Source organism: Lacerta agilis, chromosome 17 (assembly GCF_009819535.1).
Source record: "Lacerta agilis isolate rLacAgi1 chromosome 17, rLacAgi1.pri, whole genome shotgun sequence".
NCBI classification, from domain to species: domain Eukaryota; kingdom Metazoa; phylum Chordata; class Lepidosauria; order Squamata; family Lacertidae; genus Lacerta; species Lacerta agilis.
In genome coordinates this window covers 31871794-31887139 of record NC_046328.1, presented here as the reverse complement: position 1 = coordinate 31887139, position 15346 = coordinate 31871794, and the positions used below count along the sequence as shown (strand labels likewise).

Below are 15346 nucleotides of genomic sequence, written 5' to 3'. Positions count from 1 at the left end.
ACAGGTCTTTTTGGGTGGGTGGGTGGGTGGGTGGGTGGGGGGTTTTGGGGACGGGTGAAAAGAGCAGAAACGCAGTTGCCGCTTTAATCCGATCCCCTGTCAAAACGGAACCGGGCTGATGGCCGCAGGCGGAGGTCGCCTGTCTCATGCTCCGCTCGCCAGAGGCCTCTCCTGCCAATCGGAGGCAGCTGGTTCGTCCTGAGTCATCTGTCGCCGGGCAATGCCACCTCTCTTTGTGGCAGAGGTTTTGTGACACGAAGGTCTGGCCAACGAATGCTACCCAATTGGGGCTGGGGAACCGATGGGCCCATGAGTGGTTGCCGGAGGAGAGGGGCTAAATCTGGATAAACACAAATGTCATTGGACTCCAGCTCCCGCCAACCCCAGCCAGCACTGACAAGGGTCAGGTATAATCAGAGTTGCAGTCTGAAACATCTGCAGAACACCAGGTTGGCTACCCTTCACCTGCATTGACTGACAGCTAGCTGCTCTCCAGAGCTTTCCCAAACAGGAGTCTTTTCCAGCCCAACCTGGGAATGCTGTGCATTGGACATGGGACCAGCTTTAACCACTCTCAATCAACCTGATAATTGCCACCTGCCCAGATTTTAACTTGTCTGAATTAATTTTAATAATGTATTTTAATTAATGGATGTCTGTTTTTATGCATGTTGTGTTGTTTTTATGATGTTAGCCGCTCTGAGCACGGCTCGGCCAGGGAGGGCAGGATACAAATAAAATTATTATTATTATTATTTCCACAATGGTTGTGCTCTGCCTCCACGGTCAGACGCAGCGGTACCCATTTATCTACTTGCACTGGCGTGATTTCGAACTGCTAGGTTGGCAGGAGCTGGGACAGAGCAACAGGAGCTCACTTCGTTCCGGGGATTCGAACCGCCGGCCTTCCAATCGGCAAGCCCAAGAAGCTGGTGGAAGCCACAAAAGCTCAGAGTGCTACTGCATTCGGGTCCTGCTTGCATGTTTTCCCCAGGCATGTGTTTGGCCACTGTGCTCCACCCATGAACCACAGCTCTTCCCTTCTGTGCCCTTGTCACTTTGTGAGTGGCAAAAAACCCCAGCAGAAATTATGCAAAGCAACGAAACAAAAGGAGTGCACAAATGTTGCCTTTTTTGTAGTTTATTTAATGCTGGGTGGCTGAGCTGCATGCTGGCACACACAGAACCATATCAATAAAGCACTGGTACTAGTCATGGCAGGACGCAGGTGGCGCTGTGGTCTAAACCACAGAGCCTAGGACTTGCTGATCAGAAGGTCGGCAGTTCGAATCCCCACGACGGGGTGAGCTCCCGTTGTTCGGTCCCAGCTCCTGCCCACCTAGCAGTTCGAAAGCACACAGTGCAAGTAGATAAATAGGTACCATTCCGGCAGGAAGGTAAACGGCGTCTCCGTGCGCTGCTCTGGTTCACCAGAAATGGCTTAGTCATGCTGGCCATATGACCCGGAAGCTGTCTGCGGACGAACGCCAGCTCCCTCGGCCTATAGAGCGAGATGAGCACGCAACCCCAGTCGTCCGCGACTGCACCTAACAGTCAGGGGTACCTTTACCTTTTTACTAGTCATGGCTTCCCCCCCAATGAATCCTGGGAACTGTGCCAAGTGCCTAAGAGTGCTGAGAGCTGTTAGGAGAGCTCCGTATTCCTCTCACAGAACTACAATTTGCAGTGGTTTAACAATCAAGCCTTCCTCCCAGAGAACTCTGGGAACTGTAGCTCGGGGACAGGAATAGGGCTTTCCTGACAACTCGCAGCATCCTTAACAAACTACAGCTCCCAGGATTCTACAGGGAAAGCCACGGCCAAGTGGTATCATAAGAGTTTCAAATGCCCAGGGCAGGAGAGTAAGACCCCCATCGGCATTACGCATTTAAAGCAGTATCGTACTACTTTGAACAATCATGGCTTCGCTGAAAGAATCATGGGAGCTGTTGTTTGTCAAGGGAGCTGAGACTTAGGAGGCCCCTTATCCCACCCGCATGAGCTACAATTCCCAGAGTTCCCTGGGAAGGACGGGTGGTTAAAACCACTCTAGGAACTGCAGCTCTGTGAGCGGAATAGGGAACTCTCAGTGCCCTTAACAAATTGCAGTTCCCAAAAATCCTTGTGGGAAACAATGGCTGTCAACATGCTTGAACTGTATGGTGCAGATTGGGCCAGGTTGGGGAGGAATGATTTACTCTCATTCCTGAGCCCACCAACATCCATCTTTTCAGCTCATAGAAGAACCTCTCCCCTCCCCACACAAATATAGACCCTTGGCTCCCAGATGCCTATGGCAGGAGGGGTCGCACCTATGGGCCTCCAGATTTCACTGGAGGCTGATGGACTCCGACTCCCATCAGCCCCAGGCAGCACAGACAATAGAGAGGGATGATGATGGGAGTTGTAGTTCAATGAATATTCCTGGATCCCAACTCCTATCAGCCCCAGACAGCACCGCCAATAGACAGGGATGATGGGAGTTGTAGTTCATTGAATATTCCTGGATCCCAACTCCCATCAGCCCCAGACAGCACCACCAATAGACAGGGATGATGGGAGTTGTAGTTCACTGAATATTCCTGGATCCCAACTCCTATCAGCCCCAGACAGCACAGCCAACAGACAGGGATGATGGGAGTTGTAGTTCAATTAATATTCCTGGATCCCAACTCCTATCAGCCCCAGACAGCACGGCCAACAGACAGGGATGATGGGAGTTGTAGTTCGTCGAATATTCCTGGATCCCAATTCCCATCAGCCCCAGACAGCACGGTGAATAGACAGGGATCAAGGGAGTTGTAGTTCATCAAATATTCCTGGATCCCAACTCCCATCAGCCCCCAGCCGGACACACACAAGAGGCACCTCCCTACGGCACATCCCCTGCGTCTCCGTGCGCGACTCGCGAGCTCACCTCTCACACACACGCACCGTCCAGGCAGCAATGATCCACAAGGAGATGCTGAAGACCAGAAGGACAGTCCCAGGGCAGATGGTCATGAGGGTCTTCATGACGAAGCGGGTGTTGAAGTTGATCTTGTTGAGGGCCCCGATGCTGCGGGACGAAGCGTCCGTGAAGAGTTTGCTGTGCAAGAGCATGACCCGGGCGATCAAGTAGAGACGCAGGAACATGGGGATGGAGAGGATGATGTCCACGTCCGCCTCCGCCCGCGAAGGCGTGTACGAGAAGGCCAGCCGGGCCGTCCAAAAAAACTTGTACTCCCCGGGGATGGGGTGAATGGCGCACACCAGCATCTCCAGGCTGATGTAGAGGATACGTTCGTAGGTCATGGCGATCCGCCAGTCGTCGGCACCATTGTCGATCACGAAGAGCTGGCGGGGCGGGGAGGGGAGGGAGGGGAGAAAACGGCAAGGGTTAGAAGAGATGGGCAGGTGGGGCTGGCAGAAGAATGTCGTCGCAGTGTGGGGCATTCCTGTAAAAGGATGTCTGCCAGTCACCCAGCCGTGCCCCCTTCCATGATACTCCATTCCGTCCTGCCCCAGTTTCTCCCCAGCAGATGCTTAACACTGAATGGACATTGAGCATGATGAATCCTCACTGAGTTTAGGATTTTATTTCTCGAAAAGTTTTTTCCTCTCTCTCTCTCTCTCTCTCTCTCTTTGTTCTTCTGGAGATTCCCTCAAGATGTGCCAATACCTCTCCTTTGTGATTGGATAGGTTTGAGCAGTGCTTTTTTTCTGGGGGGAACGCAGGGGTAAGCATTCCCCCCCTAAACATTTTGTGAATCTTTGTACTTTTGTCCCATTTGCTGTATTCATTTCTCCCGATTTGAACTATAAAATGGTGATTTTCTCGAGTCAAAATGAGAGTATCCCTAAACATTTTTAAAGAAAAAAAGCACTGGGTTCAAGCATACGTGACCTTAACTTAGGGCTTATTGTTATTGTTATTTACACCATTTCTATACTGCCCCATATACATATATATATATATATATACACACACACACACACACACACACACACATATATATATATATACACACACACACACATACATATATATGTACATGTATATATGAACACACACTGCCTTTTTTGCATGTCAATATCCCGACCCCCCCCCCCCAGTGGTAAATAACGACACAGGACACAATAAGTAAGGTTAATGTTTAGGAGTACTCTCATTTTCTTACTCATATTTAAATATTGCCCCTCAATGAGGCCAAAGTTAGATTCACAAAATGTTTAGGGGTATGCGTACCCCTGCGTACCCCCAGGAAAAAAGCACACTCTGTGTGTGTGTGTAATTCTAAGCAATGTACCGACTAAAGCGACAAGAGACAAACTGAAACAACAAGTATTAAAAATTGCATAGTTAGCTTATAAAAATGTTACATCAATACAAAATTACTCATAACTAGAAGCCAATATTCAGTTATCGACTTGGGACGCACCTTCCCTCTCAACCTCCTGGCTGTCACTCATAGTCCCCACCCTTCTACCCCCCATCCCCCCCACCCCGCTCTCCACAGAAGTCTCATAGAAAGAAGGGCTGCTGCTGACGTCACCCTCGTCTTTCACTCTAGGCAGGCCCAAGGTGTTTGGAGAGCATCTTCAAGACTGCCCATAGCCGTGTCCCATTCAGCAGGCAGCCGCACAGCCCACACCCAGTTCCAAGTACCAAATTTTGGCGCGTTTCCTAGCGCATACTGAAGAAGATGGAAAAAGAAGACACCCCTTTCCCAACTCACAGTTCCCTCTCCGGCCTCTGCCCCCTTCTTCTTCAGCTCAATAGTCTCCACTTGTCCATTTCCTGGAGACATCAGGCCGGGGGACCAGTGTGAGAAACAGGATGCTGGGCCAGAGATAGCTTCGCCTCGATTCAAGTGGGCTCTTAGGCAACCTTTGTCCCCACAGAGCCGGGAGGATGCCCGCTGGCCAATAAGGTGGAGATCTTCCATTGTGTGTATAGGAAACCAATGCTTAATTACAACCTGCATTTCTCACAGATAATAATAATAATAATAATAATATTTATTATTTGTACCCCGCCCATCTGGCTGGATTTCCCCAGCCACTCTGGGCGGCTTCCAACAGAAACCAAATACAACAATATCAAACATTAAAAACTTCCCTAAATAATCACGTTAATACACCTGCAGGAAATATTCCCCATTGGGGAAGGGTGGGGGTGGAGCCAAGATTTCCTGCAGGTGTATTAATGGGATTGTGTGTGAGAAATGCAGACTTCCCACCCTCCGCCATCATCCAGCCCCGATCGTGACCAAGAGGCGCGCCTGGGCTCCTCGCTTGGAAAGTTTTCATGCCTGCCTATCTGAAAGGCAGCTGTAGTCTATTTAAAGGGAGCCAGGGGCCTTGGGACAACCGCCAGCCAACAACTCGGCCCTTCCTGCCTGGGGCTCCATTACATACACACAGAAACACCCACCGGGGGGGGGGGAATGCCATTGATCTCTCTTTACACCCGTCCTCCCTCTACCCCGAACAACAACAGAATGGATCTATTTCATAGGAGACGGGCTCTCTCCTGCCCCACCCAACAACATGCGAGCGTTACCACCGGGTTTCCATGGCAACCCCATCCTAAGTCCAGAGGTACCTAATTAGTCTTCCCTGATGCTAAGTTGACAGCAGGGGAAGAAAGGGGAGGGAGGAGAAGAGTGGAAGGCCACATCTACAACATTCATTTAAAGCACTGCGATACCTCTTTAAACACTCATGGCTTCCCCCAAAGGATTCTGGGAGCTGTAGTTTAAGGGTGCCGAGAAATGTTTAGACACGACCCCCCCCCCCATTTCCTCTCCTACAGCTACAGTCCCCAGAGAGGTTAAATCATAGATCTTCTCTTCATCCCAGATAACTCTGGGAATTAGGGCTCTCCTAACCTGAATGAAGGGGACGCGGGTGGAGCTGTGGTCTAAACCACAGAGCCTAGGGGTTGCCGATCAGAAGGTCGGTGGTTCGAATCCCCACGACGGGGTGAGCTCCCGTTGCTCAGTCCCTGCTCTTGCCAACCTAGCAGTTTGAAAACACGTCAAAGTTCAAGTAGATAAATAGGTACCGCTCCGGCGGGAAGGTAAACACCGTTTCCGTGCGCTGCTCTGGTTCGCCAGAAGCGGCTTAGTCATGCTGGCCACATGACCCGGAAGCTGTACGCTGGCTCCCTCGGCCAGTAACGCGAGATGAGCGCCGCAACCCCAGAGTCGTCCACGACTGGATCTAACGGTCAGGGTTCCCTTTACCTTTACCTTTAACCTGAATGAACGCCAACTCCCAGAATTCTCTGGGGGCAGCCATGGCTGTTAAGGGTGTGGAAAGTTGTCAGGAGGCCCCTATTCCCATTACAGAGCTATCACTTCCACAATGGTTTAACAATGGTTTCACAGAGAACTCTGGGAAATGTAGTTATGGGAGAAGAATGGGGCTTTTCTAAGGACTCTCTGCAAGCATAACGAAAGGCAGCTCCCAGAATTCTCTGGGGGAAACCATGACTGTTTACAGGAGCATTATAGTGTTTTTAAAGTGTATGGAGCAAATGTTGCACTATAATTGCACATACATATTTTCTGGTTAGGTTAAAAGTTGCCTTCCAGGAAGGCCAGGGAGAGCTAGGCCTTCTCTCAAGGGTCGCTAAGACTTTCCTCCTGAGCTGTGAGCTGCTTGGGCTCCCTGCCTTCCACCCCACCAGCCACCACTGGCTCAAACTAAACAAGGGCGTCTCTGGACCTCAAATTCAGACTCATACAACAAAAAAGAATATTTAGAACTTTGTTGGAGATGTCATAGGGATAATGCTTCTCTAAAACATACGTTTTTACAATATTGTCTCATATCGATAAACGTTTGGCAGAAGGTAACAGAGACGATCAACACGACCCGTACGGAATAATCTTAAATTTGCAGAGGAAAATATCCTTTCAAATTATACACCCAATACATGGAACCTAAACAAAGGGACAATATGAATGGACTCTCCCTACTACGGCAAAAAGACAGGTATTGATCAACAGGGAAAACAAAAAATGCAGGTCCCTTTAACAAATGGACTGAAGGTATGTATAAACTCACTACACATGAACAAGTTGCAGACAAATGTGGACTTTCCATGGACAAATTCAGCAATAAATAGGTTAAGGTCTGCTTTAATGTATATATTCACCTTTCTCTGTGTGGGTCAAGTTAAGATTTACCTGTGAAAAATGACTTTCTATTACTCTTTCCCCTCCCCACTTCATATTTTAGATTAGTTTGGTTTTATATTGTATGTTTTTTTTATTTAAAAAAAAATCTTATTAAGGGGGAAGGTGATTAATAATAATAATAATAATAATAATAATAATAATAATAATACAGAGGAGGAGGGACTACCAAATGCATCATACTCAATATCACCCACCTGCCCCCAAAGCATAATGGAAGCCAATCAAATCAAGGACAATTGGGCACCCTCATGCCCCCATCAACAACATCCCCCCCCCCTCGTTGCATAAATAAATACACACCACACTCCATGCCAGAAGCTCAACTGCCTGGCTTTCCCAACCACAAACACTCCCGTTTCTAAGTCTCTCTTGGGGCTGTGGTGGGATTGCATTGCAATTCAGAGAGGAAACCCATTTGGAATTGCCCAGAGTGAAATGCTAATTAATGAAAGAGTGAAAGGGGGGGGGAGAAGAGGGAGGGAGTGCCGTCATGCATGGCGAGGATTCCCTTGCCTGTTAAGGAGCTTTAACTCAGGCAGGTGTTAACTCCAGAATCCGCCACTCATTGCCAGGGACAGCTGACCCCAGAAATATGTACCGCTAAGTAGCAGTTACTGAAAATGACAAGTAGAGAGAACACTATCGCGCTCAGGTCCCGCTTCGCATGGAAGCATCTGCTTGACCATTGGGATAACAGGATGCTGGACTAGGCGGGCCTTTGGCCTGAGATTATCAAGGAAATATCACAGAATCATAGAGTCGGAAGGGACCACAAGGGTCATCTAGTCCAACCCCCTGCAATGCAGAAATCTTTTGCCCAACACCTGATACAGCAGGGCTCTTTGGATGTTCTTAATGTTTATACTAAATCAATTGAGTGGGAGGAGAGGGTCCTGATCCCACACACTTCACATGCAGCGCTGAAGGGGGGGCACCCAACAAAGAGTTCCGGGGTTTAACTTCAGTTTCAGCTTTGGCCCAAATTAAATCCTGCATGCTCTGGCTGAGGCTCAGGGCTCCTATGTGTGCCCCCCCCCAACCTTCTGCTGGGAGCCAAAACTCAACCCAGCCTAACCCCACCCTCTCACAAACAAACCCAGTCACCAAACAACCCACTTGACTTTTATTCATTTACAGTGATGCCTCCGTTTAAGAACAGCCCTGTTTACGAACTATTCAGTTTACGAACTCCGCAAAACCAGGAGTGGAGTCCTGGTTTGTGAACTTTACCTCGGTCTACGAACGGAATCCGAACGGTGGAAGGGCACCGGCGGCGGGAGGCCTCATTAGGGAAAGTGTGCCTCGGTTTAAGAACGGTTTTGGTTTAAGAACGGACTTCAGGAACGGATTAAGTTCGTAAACCGAGGTACCACTGTATTTCATAAAATTAATAGGCCACTTAATTGTGTGTGGGTTTTTTAAAAAACAAAACAAAACCCAAAGTGGTTTATAATCAGTGTTGTACAATGAAATTATCAGTAAATATTTAAAAACAATTGAAAACCCTTTTTAAAAGTTAAAGTCAATGATGAGCTAAAAGCCACAGGGCGGTTGCCAGATTTTGTGTCCAAATTTGCAGATATAGACCTTCTTCTCAGCCCATCTAAGTTTCTCCTCAATGGAATCCCGAGCGAGCCGGGCTCAGCTTTCTGCAGCCACTACCGGGTATTTTAAATCTTTAACATTGTAATGCAATTAATAATTTTCTTTTAAATCTTGTTCAAAGAGTTTTATATATGTAACATCCCCGGAAACTGTTTCGTCAAAGGGATCCGTTGTACTTATTTTTATTTTTACTTTACCTCCTTCTTAAGAGCTGGTCTTTGACCGTAATAAAGAATGATGATGAGCTAAAAACCAGCTGAAAACCTGTATCTCCATGCTCTACATGTCTGGATAGGCTTTTGCTTTTAATAAAACAAAAACACGCTTTTAGTAGGTGCCAGAAAGAGTACAGCCTGGTGTCAATAGGCAGGGAGTTCCAAAGTCCAGGTGCAGCTACACTAAAAGATCAACTGCTTACAAACATGGAACACATCCCTTGCATGAGCAAAATGGGACTTTGGAGAAGCTATAGTGTCTGAAGTTTGGAGTACTGTATACCTGAGACCTGCGGGTATACAAATTTAATCAACAGCAACAACAACAACAACGCCAGTTCTGGAGTTTGGAGAGGTCCAGCAAGCATAGATGGGGTTAGGAAACCTTGCAGACTTGTAATGACCCCACAACCTTTCCAAAGCTAATCCTTGGCTTTGTGCAAAGCCCTGAGTCTGGAAACACACAGCCTCCTAGCCAAGCCCTTGTAGATAGATAAAAGTAACTCTCTGAGCAGGATTCGCAGAAGCTGGCAAAGAAGCCAAGATGAAATTGCTTCTCACAGTGGACACCTGTCACTAGAAACGTCCCTAGTGCAAACTAACACATCTTAAAAGGTAGCACAGTTCATACGTAGGAAGCTGCCTTATAATTGTCGCAGACCCTTGGCCCACCTAGGTTAGTGTTGTCTACACTGACAGGCAGAGGCTCTCCATCATTTCAGGCAGGGGACATTCCCAGACATCCCTGGAGATTCCAGGGACTGCACAGGGGCGTAGCAAGGTAAATTGGTACCCGGGGGCAAAAAAAATTGTCAAACCCCCCCCCCCAGGCATAGGAAGGTCAGGTGGTACCAAGTGCGAAAAATTTCTTGTCAAACCCCCCCCCCATTGATTCCCACACACACACAAAAAAATGGTTTTACGTTATTTCATATTTTCTTACAAAGGAATAATAACAAGTAATAATAATAATAAACTTTTATTTATATCCCGCCCACCCCGGCCGAAGTCGGGCTCAGGGTGGCTAACATCAGATACATAACATTGGTGTAAAATCAAACAATAATTAAATTACCTCCTAAAAAACATCTCAAAATCAAATTAAAGTCTAATTAGACGGCTTTCCACAGGGTTAGGGTTGGGAACAGTAAGTGTTCTCTGAACTGAAATTTCAGCCTTCATGAACAGCTGTTTTGGTGGAGGAGGGTCAAGATATTAACCAATATGCATGAAATTTCATATATAGTTATATATTCCCTAGTATAGTAAGATAAGACCTTCGGAGCAGGCATTTAAAAAAAAATTCAAAAAAAATTCAAAAAAACTTTTTTTTCAAAAAGAATTCAAAAAAACCTTTTTTTTCAAAAAAAAATTCCTTGATAATTTGTCACCCCCTCCATTATGGAACACGGGGCGGCCCGCCCCCTCGCCCCCCCCTTGCTACGCCCCTGCTTCTGCATGCAGGGTAGATCCTCTACCTCTGAGATATACCCATTCTACAACAATAAAAAGATCTGGAGGTGGGAAAACTCGTTTGCAGTGGGGGGGGGGGAGGAACCAATGAGCACAGAATGCTAAATGCTGGGGAGGTCAAGAGTGGAAAACCAGGGAGAGGAGGAACAGGGCTGCTGAACAGAACGCAGCAACATTTTGTTGCAGACTTGTAAATACACAGTCATTCATCCCCCCTCCCAGCCTTCTCATATTTCTTCCGCCAACTTTCTATACCAACCCGCAATAATTTCAGGTTCAGGAACACGAGCAGCATCGCTACGCCATGGGCGTTTTTGCAGAGTGCCAGAATGCAATCACATGTCTCTTGCCTCCTCTCCCCCAGAGGCTTGACCTTTACCTGAGACACATCAATAACATCTGCATCACCTGGAGCCAAGCAGGGAGGAGCCCCTGGGGAGAAATTCCACCTGCATTTCGGCAACCTCCACACCATCCACCAACAGTCTACAAAGCAGGTTCCTTTTGGGATAACACAGAGCATTGATGCAACGGCCGTATAAACACATTAAAACACACACAAACCAGTGTTCACACATTAACTACCGCAGACAGAAGCTCAAGTGATCTACGCCAGATCAACGAGAGGGTCTTCCGAATTCCAAGCATCTTGACCCAGTGTTTCCCAAACTTGGGTCTCCAGCTGCTTTCAGACTACTATTCCCATCATCCCTGACCACTGGTCTTGCTAGCTAGGGAGGATGGGAGTTGTAGTCCAAAAACAGCTTGGACCCCCCAAGTTTGTGAAATACTGGTCTAACCATGTATTTACAATGGACGTTCGGGTTGCAAACGCGATCCGTGCGGGAGGTGCGTTCGCAACCCGCAGAGTTCGCAACCCGCGCCGCCGCGTCTGCGCACGCACATGACGCAATTCGGTGCTTCTGCGCATGCGCAAAGCGCGATTTAGCACTTCTGTGCATGCGTGAGCCCCGAAACCCAGAAGTAACCAGTTCCGTTACTTCCAGGTTTGGCGCAGTGTGCAACCCGAAATCGCGCAACCTGAAGCGGCCGTAACCTGAGGTATGACTGTACTTTATTTCTATCCCAACATTCCTCTGGGGAGCATGGGTTCCTCCACCCCTTCCCATTTTATGTTATGTTGTGAACTGCCCTGAGATTGTTTGGAGACCGATCCATAGAATTTTTTGGGATCCTAAAGAGCTGCTGCTTTCCCCTCCCCTTTGGTTTCCCCTTTCCTGCTTCTGTCTTATTTAATAGTCCTTGTTTGCCCCTTCTTTCTCCCTAGCAACCAGGAAGCATTTTCCAGTGGGGGGTTTCATCTGAAATCAGGTAAATCCATAGCAATAGAAGTTACTTTCTGAAAATACTACTATATGATAAAGGTAGTAGAATGATTTTTTATTATTGTTTTAAAATCCCCCTCACTCACCAAAAAGCAAATCTGAAAACTTTACAAAGAGGCTCAGGCATGCCTTTTTCTGTGCAGGAGCTAAACAACAGGCACTGTTTCAAGAAACTTGTGTTACAAAGGTATGGCATGTCTACTCAGAAGTCTCTTTGTGCTTAATGGGGCCTACCCCCAGGTAAGGAGGTGCAGGATGGCAGCCTAGGCTTTGGTTGGCACTGGGGGGGGAGGGCTCTTGTGCTGTATAGCAGGCAGAAATTCAACAGGTTAAGTCTCTTCTGGGGAGACAGGGCTCTTGTGCTGTATAGCAGGCAGAAATTCAACAGGTTAAGTCTCTTCTGGTACAATTATGGGAAGGTGAGCCAGGATCCTCCTGTTTAATGCTTTGTTGGTTTTTCCTGTGTATTTTCCTTGTACTCCTTTCTATTCCATAAAGACGGTTAAAAAATTTGCCAGCCAGCACTGAGTTATGCCTTTTCATTTGTGGCTCTGCATATTCTGGCTGGCTGCAGTAATTCAAAATGATTCCTGGGTTCGGGGGGGGGGGGGGAATGATTTCTAACCTACAGCAGCAGCACACCAGTGACAGGTGATATAATAACCAAGATGGAACAGTGCAGAGAAAAGAAGAAAGGGTTTCAAACATGTTCCTTTATGAACAACAACAACAACAACAACAACAACAACAACAACAAATGAATAGATTACCCCCTCCCCAACCACTTTACGTTCCTTTCTCTTTTCTGCTATTTCGGTGTGAGGGCAGCCATTTTGCATTAAGAGTCTCACCCCCAGCCTGATCTAGAAGGGCTCTTCTTATCTTTGTATGTTCTCTGCCTTCCCACAGCATCCACTATTCAGAGGTAGACTGCCTCTGAAGGGGGAGGCTCCATTCAGAATTCACCCCTGTAAGATAAATAATGGCGAACAACTTGGATAGCTTTTGGACAAGATTACATGAGTTCATGGAAGAAGAGGCTATGTTCTCCTTCCACTGTCCAAGGCAGCACGCCTCTGAATACCAGCAGCTGGGAATTGAAGGGAGAGTTGCTGTTGCACTTGGATCTTGTCCGTTGTTGTTGATGATGATGATGTCCCAGGGCAGGTTAAAACAATTACAGTGGTGCCCCGCTAGACGAATGCCTTGCTAGACGAAAAACTCGCTAGACGAATGCATTCGTCTAGCGGAAGGCTGCCCCGCTAGACGAAAAAGTCTATGGGGCTGCCTCGCAAGACGAAAAATTTTCGTCTTTTTTTTTTCGTTTAGCGGAGCGCGGCTGTCATTGCCGCTTCGCTAGACGAAAAAACCGCTAAACGAAAATTTTCGCAGAACGAATTATTTTCGTCTAGCGGGGCACCACTGTAGATGGATATTACATAGCTCAGAAAAAGGACAACAAAATGATCAAGGGGATGAAACAACTCCCCTATGAGGAAAGATTGCAGCACTTGGAATTTCTTAGTTTTATAGAGAAAATCTGAGCAAGACGAAAGCAGTTTATGTAAATATGCATGGCATCGAGAAAGGGGATGGGTTTTCTCCCTCTCCCATAACCCTAGAACATGGGGACATCCAATGAACATTGGAAGATTCAGGACAGATAAAAGGAAGTTCTTCTTCACACAAGGCGTAGTTGAACTATGGAACTCCCAGCCACAAGATAAAGGGGTGGACACCAACTTGGACGGCTTTGAAAGGGAATGAGGCGAATATGCAGAGAAGGCCTGATAGCCACAATGGCTAGGCTCTCCCTACATTCTCCCTCCACAGTCAGAGGCAGTAGTTTCTGAATCCCAGTTGCTGGAAAACACAGTGGGGTGAGCAGCTCCTGAACCCGGGTCCTGCTTGTGGGCTTCCTGTTGAGGCATCGAGTTGGCCACTGGGAGAACAGGATACTTGACAAGATGGGCCTTTGACGGTCAAAGTTTGACCCGATCCTTCTGGGCTCTTCTTCTGAAATGCTTCCCTGACCGACAGCAGAGCATTCTGCGCTGAAATCTCTGGGCATCTTTTTCTTAAAAGGAGGAGGAAATTGCCAACAAGGCAAATTCTCCTACTTTCTTCCTGGCTCCCACCAGTATCAAAAACGCCAAACCAAGCCGTGTCTTGGGGTTTCGGGTGCCTGGGAAAAACTGGGAAGGGAAGCTCAGCCTTGCAGAGCGGAAGAAAGCAGATGTTTTGCGCAGGGCGAGTAGGTGGGATTAGCACCCTCCGCAGCTGCCGGGTTCATGCTTAGTTACACGAAGCCGATTTCTCTCTGTGTACTCAAGGTGAAAGGGCAGCTGGGAGCGGCTGTGTATTGTCACAGCAGCAGCAGGAGGAGGCCATCTGTGCACTAGCGTGCAAGCCATCCCAGCCTCAGGCTGGATGGATCATAGGCTCCTGGCCACACCGGGCTCTGCTAGATGCAGCTGCGTCGTACGCCCTCTGAACCACTCACGGAATCGCAGAGTTGGAAGGGACCCCGAGGGTCATCCAGTCCAACCCCCGGCCATGCAGGAATCTTTTTTGCCCAACATCAGGCTCGAACCCCTGACCCTGAGATTAAGAGTCTCTTACCGACTGAGCTGTTCCAGGGATTTAAAGTCTCCTACACAACTTCAAGGAAAACTGGCATAGCATGAAAGCAATCAGGGGACAAGCCATATACCATATTTTTCCATCTATAAGACGCCCCCATGTATAAGACGCCCCCTATTTTTGGGGACCCAGATTTAAGAAAATGGGGGGAGATGGCTCAGAGTATAAGACGCCCCCCTAATTTTTTACCTTATTTTTTTAGGGGGGGAACCTAGTCTTATACACAGAAAAATATGGTATATGTTACATTGCCGGACAGTGTTGGGATTTTTATGACTTTCGTTAATGATAAAACTAATGATTTATCTCCTGCACATTATATGAGGGTTTGGGTGTCTTGCAGGAAACTGCTCTTTTGACAGATTTTATGTATTTTGGTACGTGTTATTCCAAAACTGCTGTTTCTTATACCTCGCCACCCACGCCTAGAGCACATCCGACTTCCATCCCTGCAGGTAAATCGCCCACGGGGGTCCATCAAAGGCACATTGTTTTATGTGTCGCCCTGACAGCTCATTCAATAATCAAGGCAGCCCCATTCACAGCAGTGCTAAACAAAGCTGTCCCCATGCTACGACTGTATGACACTGTTGTAAGAATTTTAAGGTATTTTATTTTTATATATAATAATTGTTATTAATGTACCAAAACAAATAAGGCCACATGTCTGAAAAACAGCACAGACAGGCCTCACTCCATTTTGACTCCAAACTGACCAAGTATTTATTTGTCTCAGGAACAAGGGGGGGGTTGCCCCTCCAGCTACTCAGCAGCCCTCTGCCTGAGTGATAAATCTCTGGCATCCTGATACCTGAGTGTCAGACAAAAAGGTGTGATTAACTTGGCTGGGATATAGGGAAATGTAAATATATTT

At 47.5% G+C, this 15346-nt stretch overlaps 1 protein-coding gene across 1 annotated transcript in view; it reads right to left on the bottom strand.

Moving 5' to 3' along the window:
• KCNN3 (potassium calcium-activated channel subfamily N member 3) overlaps nucleotides 1–15346 on the bottom strand; it is an 86743-nt gene that overhangs the window by 46919 nt on the left and 24478 nt on the right. Inside the window, exon 3 of the mRNA XM_033135821.1 lies at nucleotides 2918–3336. Coding sequence (XP_032991712.1) covers nucleotides 2918–3336 — 419 coding nt within the window. The remainder of the gene's footprint in view (nucleotides 1–2917; nucleotides 3337–15346) is intronic.